This window comes from Erigeron canadensis, chromosome 5 (assembly GCF_010389155.1).
Source record: "Erigeron canadensis isolate Cc75 chromosome 5, C_canadensis_v1, whole genome shotgun sequence".
NCBI lineage: Eukaryota > Viridiplantae > Streptophyta > Magnoliopsida > Asterales > Asteraceae > Erigeron > Erigeron canadensis.
The window spans coordinates 38,324,711-38,335,799 of record NC_057765.1 but is presented as its reverse complement, the minus strand read 5'-3'; the positions used below and the strand labels follow the sequence as shown (position 1 = coordinate 38,335,799).

The 11,089-nt window shown below is 34.6% G+C and overlaps 2 protein-coding genes across 4 annotated transcripts; one reads left to right on the top strand and one right to left on the bottom strand.

Annotated features, from left to right (window-relative positions):
• Window positions 1-1,482: 1,482 nt before the first annotated feature.
• Window positions 1,483-2,706, top strand: LOC122601749 (putative pentatricopeptide repeat-containing protein At1g12700, mitochondrial). Its single transcript, XM_043774488.1, has one exon. It carries the CDS (start codon window positions 1,483-1,485, stop codon window positions 2,704-2,706), a length of 1,224 nt encoding a protein of 407 aa, XP_043630423.1.
• A 1,154-nt stretch (window positions 2,707-3,860) lies between these two features.
• On the bottom strand, window positions 3,861-9,651 carry LOC122599753. Of its 3 annotated transcripts, none has more exons than XR_006323942.1 (3): window positions 5,188-5,305; window positions 4,378-4,465; window positions 3,861-4,277 (listed from the first exon to the last, which is right to left on the bottom strand). XR_006323942.1 is itself a non-coding variant. In XM_043772313.1 (3 exons), exons 1-3 carry the CDS (start codon window positions 8,408-8,410, stop codon window positions 4,437-4,439), a joined length of 354 nt encoding a protein of 117 aa, XP_043628248.1. In that variant the 5' UTR covers window positions 8,411-9,651; the 3' UTR covers window positions 3,861-4,436. The 3 variants fall into 3 exon arrangements, 1 of the variants encoding a protein (XP_043628248.1); XR_006323943.1 differs by lacking the exon at window positions 5,188-5,305 and adding an exon at window positions 5,008-5,181; XM_043772313.1 differs by adding an exon at window positions 8,167-9,651 and having other exon boundaries at window positions 3,861-4,465; window positions 5,188-5,268.
• Between the last annotated feature and the right edge of the window lie 1,438 nt (window positions 9,652-11,089).

The following is an 11,089-nucleotide window of genomic DNA, read 5'->3' as shown; positions in this document are numbered from 1 at the left end:
TAGCTTAAGTCCAATATAAAATAAAATGTAATTATCTAAATTTTTTTTAAACGACTATATGTCAATTGTTAAATATAATATCACCATCTATTTTCGTCTTAATATTATCAATCAGCCCGTCTATATTAAATAATAAAACAATTGTTATAAAATTATCATTTAAAAAAAATTAAAATAGCTTAATTGTCATCTCTAAATTCTTTTTAAACTTAAGTTTTTTTTTTTTAATTTTCTTATGATATTATAAGCACTTTCATTCTTTAAGTTTATATAAATTTTATTTTTGTTATTTATGATGCTCTTTTCTATATATAAAAAAAATAAGTTTTTGTTTTCCTTTGAAAACTCTAATATTTTATACATGGTCTTTTAATTTTTCATCATATAAATTGTTTTATCATAATAAATTTTGAAATTACCTGCATATTATGCAGGTTAATAAGCTAAATATACATTCAGAAATATAAGATATACTATTTCGAGATTATGAATATGGTTGAACTATCTCATAGTTCTTAAATATCGACATAACTTAATATTACAAAAGTTTTATTTATAAGTCCGGGTTGAACCCGGGTTAATTGGCTAGTAACTAAATAATCAAACATAAATTATTATCAAAAAGCTAGGAAAGTTTATGAAGGAAGGAGGGCGTGGAGTATTTTTTACGTGGCCATCCTTATTAATTTAGTAGTCAAACATGTAAAACAAAATCTTATTTGGTTGATTCAAAAATTTGCTTACCAATCTAAAGATATATCAGTTCGAATCCACTTATAATTTTTTATATTGTTAACATAACTTTGGCCTTTGATACGGAATATTTGTTAAGGGGTGATATTAATAACTTTACGTGGCATTGAATGTTGACTTGTCAAGTTTTAGATGTTAAGCGATGTATGAATGCCAAGTAGGAAAAAAAATCAATAGATATCATATATATATTTTTTTATAATTTTATAAAAATCTTTAAGTTAATATTTAAAAGGGTTTATTATTTCCAATACCAAAACGCCAAAAAGTCCTTTATCGACCAACCTACCTAATAGCTATGTATCCGTTATTTGTTTTTGTTTTGTAGAAATAATAATAACCCTACCTAGTACCTACGGCCGCTATTAAGTACAATCGAACACAATAAAAAAAATATATACGGAGTATATTTTTGGAACTGTTCTGTTTCTGGGGCTGTTGAGATCGATGGCCAATCAGGCATACATTCATCATTTACTAATTAAAAGAAGATTGTTTCAAGGTACTTTTAGTTTAAACCGTTTTATAGTTACTCCTCCTAATTATAAATCACTTCATTCGAATTCTTGTTCACTGTATGATTATGTTGATAATGTGAACGATGCCTTGAAATTGTTCAATGTAATGATACATCAACGGCCCGTTCCTTGTGTTGTTAGGTTTACTCGATTGTTGTATGATGTTACCCACCTAAAACAATATTCTTGTTCCCTTGATCTTTTTAAGCAAATGTGTGCTTTTGGTTTCCGTGTTAACAAGTACACTGCGGGCATAGCCGTAAAATGTTATTGTCGATTGCGTCTCTCAAAACACGGCCTTACAGTCATGGGCTTTTGCTTCAAACAAGGTGTGGAACCTCATGTCTCCACTTGCAATATGCTCCTAAAAGGGTTCATTCGGGAACAAATGACTTATGAGGCAGAACAGTTGTTTCGTCTCATGAACAGACGCCAACTATATGAACCTAATTTAGTGACCTACAAGACTATGATTGAAGGGCTTTGTAAGGTCGGCTCTCACTATGCTGCCATTGGTTTGCTTAGGGTTCTCCATCATCGGAGATTGAAGGTTGATGTTGTCATGTATAACTTTATCTTCGATAGTCTCTGCAAAGACAGAGGAATGATAGATGATGTTTACCATCTATTGATAGAAATGTTTTATCACAAAGTCATCCCACCTAACGTCCACACATACAACTCTATGATCTATGGCATGTCTAAGTTAGGTTATTGGGACGATGTCTGTCTCATGCTTAAAAGAATGGAGAATGAAAAAATCCATCAGGATGTCAAAACTTTCAATATTATTGTCGATGCACTCTGCAAACTAGGTAAGATAAATGAAGCACAAGCCGTTATCGACATCATGGATAAGACCAGTGGTAAGCATACACCTGACATAGTCACCTACAATTCACTTATTGAGGCCTACGGTTGGAAAAAAGGGGAAATGCGCGAAGCAAGGAGAGTTCTTGATTCGTTGGCCTCCAAATGCATCATACCGACTACTGTTACTTACTACAAGTTAGTGCTTGGGTATATTTGGGATGGAAATATTCCTAAGTTTTTGAAATACTACCGTTTGTCATATAATGGTCCACTTCATGACTCAGCGTGGTTTGCATCTCCATATAAATTCAATTATTTACAAAGGTTAATGTTTGGCAAGTACAAAGATGCAGTTGGTTTGTTCCATCTGATGGATGGCAGCGGGATGAATTCAGATGCCTATGTGCACATTATACTCATTCGTCGCGCAATCAAATGCCACAAGTTTGATGACGCGAGGCGCTTTTTCCATGACTTACTTGTTGCAGACATATCAGGGCATAAAAAGATTCAACGTGAAGCGATAAAATTTAAAGGTCTACATGGGAATCTAGACAGAGCATCGCGACATGTGGATTTTGAAGAGTGGTTTCCTCGGGTTAAATTGAATTTAGATTGGTGAGCTATGTGGAGCGATTCTGTAGAATTCAGTCACTATACACCCTTGTACAGAACTCGTGTAATACCAACGAGAGGTAGTTTAAAATCTTGTATATATATCTGTTCTTTACTTCTTTTTTTCGTGAAACACCATATTACACCATATTTCGTGAAACACCATATTACAATAACTAACCCCTATATATATATATATATAACTCACTCAATATATGTTATAGCTGATGTGTACATGTGTTAAGAATTTATCATGACTTTATGTTCAATTTCATACTAAACTGCATTTTGGTATATGATAACACGTTGCGTTGTAATACATGTAAAGGGTTTTTTTTTTTAACACGATCACTGATCGGGTATTAAACTACTCCATATAGAGTTAAACTATATTATTTTTCCGCGTAATACGCTAGATGAATATATTAAGTTTTCATAATAACATACGTAATAATTATCAATAGGATAAGTTGAAATATGATGATATTACTATTCAAAATTTTTTATGTATTGAAGTTGTTCAGTAGGATATACATGTTGAGTCCTAGTGTAATTGATTAGATTTGTTGATAACAAATAGTGTAAAAATATGTTTAAGTCTTTAGTTGTAAACTGAGTCAGTTTATGTTCTCTCAAATTAGGTCATCTTGAATCTCTAAGCTCACTATTCACATGTATTGATGTAATAAGTTTAAGAAGAAACTTTTGAAGATGCATTAATGTAGATTATATCATTTGATCTAAATCGAAGATGAAGAACAAATATAGAAGACAAAGATGGGTATAGAAGTTAGTATAGTGGGCTAGGATGAACAACCCCGGCACTTACAATCGTACAAATGTCCTAAGCTGCTTTATTTACCTTCTGGTTATTAGAATGAACCTTTGGATTGGATAAACATAAATAATAAAAAGTACATGGTACCTAGCTGATTTTTAAGCGTTGGTGGTTATACTTTATGTGAGTTGTTCTTTATCTAATTGGCGATGAAAGACACAAACAAAAATTTATGAATTGTTATATTATAAATAATAAAGAAAACTCCAATTGTAGCCCCATAAATCTCATGTCTGTGGCATCTTGATTGGAGGATCTTGACTAAAATAAGCATAGACATACGAAAATAAAAAACTAATTCTCTTAGCTACAATAAACATAGACACAAACAAAAATTTATGAATCGTTATATTATAAACTAGGTGGATCATGTCACGCGTTGCGTGACCAGTTTGAACGATTCTATGCCTTTTTGATTTCCAGAAATTCTAAGTATAACATTTATTGAACTACCGTGCATTCATTTTCACCATTCCATTTAGAAACATATCATGAACACACATTAAGTTACAAAAGCTAAGATTCTTAGGACGTCGAATTATAAAAGCCAAAGAGGTTTTAGTACATTATCATCAAGGTTCAATTATCTGTACTATTTCGTATATGATCTGATGATCACGTTGAGCAGTGGAGTGGTGTGTGAGAGAGAGGCTTTGTTGATGCTTGATCTTTCTACTTCCTACTTTTTGTTGTCGCCTAAAGAATGGCTGGACCATTCCTGCTATAGTGGCTTGTAAATGCTTCAAGAAAGGTAAATCGTTAGATATTTCTACACACTCGCACATGTGGGTAGAAATAGAATGCACTTCAGTATGGATACCAAATGTCATTGTTGCTTACCGGACCTGATGGTGGTTTTCCAATGATGTCAGATGATGCAGTTGTTTCTGACTCTTCATTTATGGCTCCAAAGTCGGCGTGTTGCAACCTATTTTCAGATGTCATCTCGTAACTTGTTAGCTTTCAAAATGTGTCAATTGTTTTATCTAGACCAGAAAATAACCGTTTACCGATATCCCATATGTATTCAACTTGTCACTAACAAAGTTAGTAAAATAAATGCATAGAGATATAATTGTCACGCTAGGTGATTTCTTTTTGTCATTTTTGACCTGCCCAACCCTGCCCATATTGTTCTGTATAATATGCGGTCGGGCTCATTTACCAATTGGCTTTTATCAAGGGTGCTATGATATATTGGAACTACAGATATCTTGTAGTTGACATTAGTAACACACATGTTTCTACCAACAACAATCTAAGACATAATCATCTACAAAATATTTTGTGTATTTGATATTTTATAACTGTATGGAATTTAGATACATCGACAACTCGAGAAAGCTCGCAAATTATTCTCGATGGCCATCCTAAGTTTTTCTAACACCAAATTTTAAGGACCTCTGACCATTCAAAATCATATTCAATAAAGGAACATGTACGGTAACTAACGTAAGTGGGAGATGATACCTGTTGGATTGAGGAATACGAATGTGTTGCTGGTCTGTTGTTATTATGGGTAAACTCAGTCAGGTAAAGGTTGTTAGTCGTCTTTAACAGGTATTTAGCGAGTTATCGTGTTTTTGGCTTGCATCGGTTTTTATTCATGTGAACTTACTCAAATAGCCAAATAGGTAATGACTTTCATACCAGTAACTGCTATGATCACCAGGTAGTCCGTCTCTGTCAAATGTATAACCTTTTTTATCACCCCTTTATACAGACTGCATCCTTTATTCAGAAAAGAAAGCAAATTCATCAAATAGAAAATGACTAAATAAGAAGGCAGAAAAGAAAGCACATTCATTAGTGTGTATATATTACATTATACATAGATATGAATAATAACAGAATTGGTCCATCCAATGAAAAGAGTACAAAGCAGAAGAATTCATCACTTACATAACGTTATTGCAAGTAAAAGCAACTGGAAATGAAAGCCAGAGCCGAAGTGCTGAATTGAGGAACATGTTAAACAACTGAACCAAATTCACCTTGTCCAGAGGCTGAGTAAGAATACTTTTTTGGAGGCAACAAGTCATGAATTTTTAGAAAATTATCGAGATTGACATTATGGTTAGCACTTATCTATTTCAGTTTCTTTACAGAGCATAGTTATGCGTGGATCATAACTCGCCACACTTGACAAAATTTGTGAACACCTAACTCATTTTTAGGTCATTTTAATTGGTACAGAATTCAATATCTATATACACGCGATATCAGCAAAACTCAAACAGGGGTATTACCTAGACTGATACGATTGAAATCGTATTTCAGAAGAATTAGAGAGATATCAGACAAGGAGAGGAAAGAATCATTTCATTATCAATTATAACTGTTTTATTCAACAAGATATAGGATAGACATGAACACTAACCGACTTTGCACAATATTACAACTAACACCCTCAACTATTAGATATTATCTATTACTATACTAATTCTATTTTATATGTATCAATACCCTCTCCTGAACCACATTTTTGCCCTCAAAAATGAGAATCATGGAACCCTCATCAATGATGGTAAACGTTCTGTGGACTGAGCGGTTTGATCAAGGAACCAGCTTTGCAAATGTGTAACTCAGCAAGTTTGAAATGATTATCAGTGAGTGGTTTCTCAATGGACCATCCAAAACTTCCAAGACGGTCATCATTTGTGCCAAAGATTCCCTTCATACGGTTGCTACTAGAACCAACACCAAGGAAACATATTAGAGTCATTATGAGTTGCATTAGAAGCCTAAAATCTCCAACATGGCCATCAGCATCAGCAATAACGCTCCAAACAGATTGGTATTATAGTATGTATCCATCCAGTTAGATGGATTTCTTGAGGTTATACCACTCTCTTGATAAAGCAATAGTTTGGCACTTATTTCAAAAAATCCTAGCTTTTGAAGGCTTCCAAATGCAATTGAGCAGAAGTAGGTCGTCCAACTTCTGGTTTTTAAGCTGTTGTCGTCAGTGTTGCTATGACCATCCACCGTCCAGCCTGTAGGGTAGATATAGTCGTCTCCTTTAGTATCGAGTATCATATACAAACTTGATTTATCACCTCCCCTTCGTTGAATGTGAATCCTTCCCTTTTTCAATTCACTTGCAGGGTCGAAACTCAACATATGTTGATTATTTTTAAGCTTTGCTTCATATTTAGATTTGTACCATCTAAGTTTGATTTCAACTGGCGCCTCCATATAGCTGGAAAAATCTTTACTATCCATCTCCCATGGCATTTGATCATTGTCAGTAAGGCACATAAGTACATCAGTTGGTTCAAAGACCATTGTTTCCTTAAATAGTCCCGAATTATCTGAAAAATCACTCTCTTTTATCAGATCTTCCCTTGATCTCGCCAGCACAACAGCTTCAAGAGACAAACTCGAGTCTTCTTTAAGCAACAAAAGGTCATCAAGGCTGCTTTTCTTGCAAGCCAACATATAACTGAAGAACTGATCTTCAGTCGCACTGGTTTCAGCTCTATAGGTGTAGCATTCTGTCAAAGAAGCTTCAGAGTTGGTATGTTTACGAACCTCAATTTCCACACAATCACCACACACCACTGACAGGATTGCATCTGCTTCCTTAAAAAATGATCCCCTTTTGTTGAATCACGATTTAATACCAATGGGTTGACATTGTTTCCCACTGATTGCTTTACAATAGATAAGTTCTGGCAATCCTGTTCCATCTGTTCAGCAAGTGCGTCGTCATTCCATTCTATAAATGCATCAACACCATACGTACCAGCCATGAAGTTGATGCCTAAGAACATTTCCATCGCTAACTTGCTTTTCTTAAACCTTTTGACTTTCTCAATTCCCACTGGAACCTTGGTTTTAAAAATCGCGCTTTAAGCGCGATTAAGCGTTCCTAAGAGCTAGCTTAAACGCTTTATTGTACATTAAGCGCAGGGTGTACATAAAGCGTGCGATTTTTAGAGCTTTTTCAATAAGCGCTAGGCGCTAAAAAGCGTAGGATTTTTGTAAAAAAGCGTTCTGATTTTTGTATATAAGGCTTTAGTGAATATGGAGTGTGAAATAGGCCCAGAAGTTGGGTCCATTTTGTAATTAATTGGGTCTAGTACTCTAAAAGATTAGGGCGGCACTGATAAAGGTGGAATAATAAGGGCGGGAAAGATAAGGTCAGAGAACCTATTGGGGGTTTTCAACCTAATTGAAGGTACAAACAACCATTATCTATTTATTCATCTCCTTGCTGCTGTAAGAAGTGAAGATAAAAGTGATTAGGGCTCTTAGTTTAACCTTAGAACCTTTAAGCAACTTACTTTTGAATACCTATGGCTAACTTCGGTGATTTTTAGTTTCTAGCTGCTAGGTTGTTTTGCTACTTAAAGGTGCCTTTGCTACATAAAAGAGTTTTATATATATATATATATATAATGGCATTGATGGTATTTTATATATATAATGGTGTTTTAGTATTATTTGTGTTATAAATACTATATATATAATTTATAAATTTTTTATAAAAGTGTGCGCTTCGCGTACGAAAATCTCGCCGTTTTTACGCTTTGGAAATGGACCTTATTGCTTTTGTGCGCTTAGCGCTTTTTAAAACCAAGACTGGAACCAAACAATACTCATTTTCCACGAATGAAATGTTACCGTGACTGGAATTTGCAGCAACAAGGAAGAAGACTGGTGTTTTTCTACTCAACTTAATTTCTGATTTTGCAACTTCAAGTTCTAATTGGCCTACTGTATGGAGGCTTTCGTGCAGAGATAAAATCACCCCAGTTACCACACTAGCTGCTGTTTCCTTGACTTTTATGCTAACCTTTTTAGAACCAAATACATCATTTCCCACCTCTAAACGATCTTCTAGTTCCAATACAACCTTAAGCCTCATGGTAAACTTCCTTCCTAGCAACGCTCAACAAGAACCCAGTGTGCAACTCATTAGTATTCTTCACAGCACTAACCCGATGATTGTCAAAACTACTTAACTCTATCAAACCCCGTGTTTTCAAAAAATCATCACTCTACACATATGATACCAACTAAATCAGTACCTAGATGGCTAGATACCCTGAGCTTATGAAATACCCAATTTTATTTGCACTCATGAACCCGGTGTTAAGAAACAATATCCTCCAATCATAAGCAGCCGTATACGTGTTTTTCTCCTCGTATCTAATGTGAGCTGAATTTACAAACAAAACAGTATGGCTCCATACAAAGTAATCTGTGACAAAATTATCAGCTCCCACTAGTCTATACACAAGCCTAACCCTTACACCAAGAGTATCTATAGTGAAAGTAAGTAACCACCCCGGTTTCCAACCAAAGATTTGAATGCCAAAAGCTTGTCCTGCCAACAACTTGAGTAACTGTCCTCCTATTAGTACCTATTACCCCCCCTCTTCAAAGATTTTAGTCCCCAAGAATCACATGGAAAATACATGTTCGATTCAGCATCACTTACTTCATCTATAATAATGTCCTCAATCCATTCAATTCTAAAAGTCTCACTATCATTAAGCTTGACAAGATCACCACTGTCATTCAATACAAAAATTACATCATTATTCACAAGTCGTTAATGTATTTCACCTATAATACTCCTACAGATATAAAGGTCACCAAATTGAGTCTCAAGTTTATCATTAGGTCTTTCAGGACTTTCATCAAACACCTTGTATACACTATTCTCTACCTCCATATTCATTTCATTTTCTTCCACCAAACCCACTGAATTGTTAACATCATCGCATAAAGAAAGAAAAGAATCAGTTTCTGAATTTATACCTGCTGTGCTGATGCATCTTCAGTAACTGTCGAGATTTCAAGATCTCCCATTAATACTTTCATATTCTCATAAAATTGTTCTTGTAATTGTCGAAGTTGTTCCTGAAATTGTTCCATTGCTCTCTTAAAGTTATCCATTGTAATTTGTGGTTATATGTGAGGACTTTTTTTTTTTTTTTTAATATGAATTGGATGGTTCACCGGAGATACAACCGGAAATCAAGAGAGAAGGAAGCGATTGGCTCTGATACCAATTGATACGATAGAAATCGAATTACAGAAGAATTAGAGAGAAATCAGAAAAGCAGAGGAAAGAATCATTTCATCATCAATCATAACTGTTTCTGTTTTATTCAACAAGAACGAAATCCGGATCAAAAAGAGAGATAGGATAGACAATGACCGACTTTGCACAATATTACAACTAACACCCTCAACTATTAGATATTATCTATTTCTATACTAATTCTATTTTATATGTATCAATGTATCATAGACCGATAGACGAAATATCAGGAAAACAATTAAACATAAGCTATATAAAACATTAAAAATGATAATCAAGGATAAAGAAAAAAAAAGAAAGAAAAAAAAAAGAAAAGAAACTGTATCCGAAAGCCATTAACAGTAAACACACTCAACAATAACAGCAAACCTAGGGCACTAATTCAAAAGCTAACGAAACACCCATACAATTATTAACAATAGTTAGATTTTACAAAACATAGTATAATAAGTTACCCACCACCAAAATAACTTCAAAAAATGGATAAGAAAAAATAATAATAATAAAAATTGTAAAAAAGAAACAAAAGAAGAAAACACAAAATATCAATATTAAAAAGAAATAAAAAGATATTTTTTTTTAATTAAAATCAACCACGTGTCAATAATGACTAGTCCAACTGGACAGAGACATTCAGGTATCCAAGGTGATGCGGATCCAGACCCAACAACCGATGTCCAGTTAGATGGAAGCCCAAACGAGAGCCTCATTGAGCATGAGTAAGCCCATGTTGCATACGTGGGTTGTGTCAAGCTGAAGATTTCTTTCTTTCATTTTAAGCAATTAGATAATAACGAATACGGTATTGGGATGGTTTGTACGAATGGATGGTCATGCCATTCGGCCTCTCCAATGCTCCAAGCACCTTCATGCGACTTATGAACCATGTATTTAAAGCTTTTATTGGCAGATTTGTGGTCGTCTATTTTAACGATATTTTGATCTTTAGCCAAACTATCCAGCAACATTTAGAACACCTTCGTGAAGTCTTTACTGTCCTTCGTGATCAACAGTTGTTTGCCAACCGTATGAAGTGTCATTTTCTTACCTCTGAAGTTGTGTTCCTTGGTTATTTAATTTCAGGACATGGGATTCGAATGGACGAGACTAAAGTTCTTGCTATTACTTCGTGGCCTACCCCAAAATCATTACATGATGTGCGTAGTTTTCATGGTTTGGCATCTTTTTATCGACGATTCATCCGTAACTTTAGCACTCTTGTTGCTCCTATCACCGAATGTTTGAAAGGTGGGACTTTTGTGTGGACTACAGCTGCAAATAAGGCCTTTGAAGACCTTAAACGCCATGTTACGAGTGCTCCTGTTTTGGCTCTCCCGGATTTTAATGAAGTTTTTCAAGTTGAGTGTACGTGATGCATCCGACCTAGGTATTGGTGGCGTTCTGAGCCAAAAGAATCGTCCTATTGCTTTCTTTAGTGAAAAGCTCAATGACACGAGGCGGCGATATAGTACATACGACAAAGAGTTTTATGCT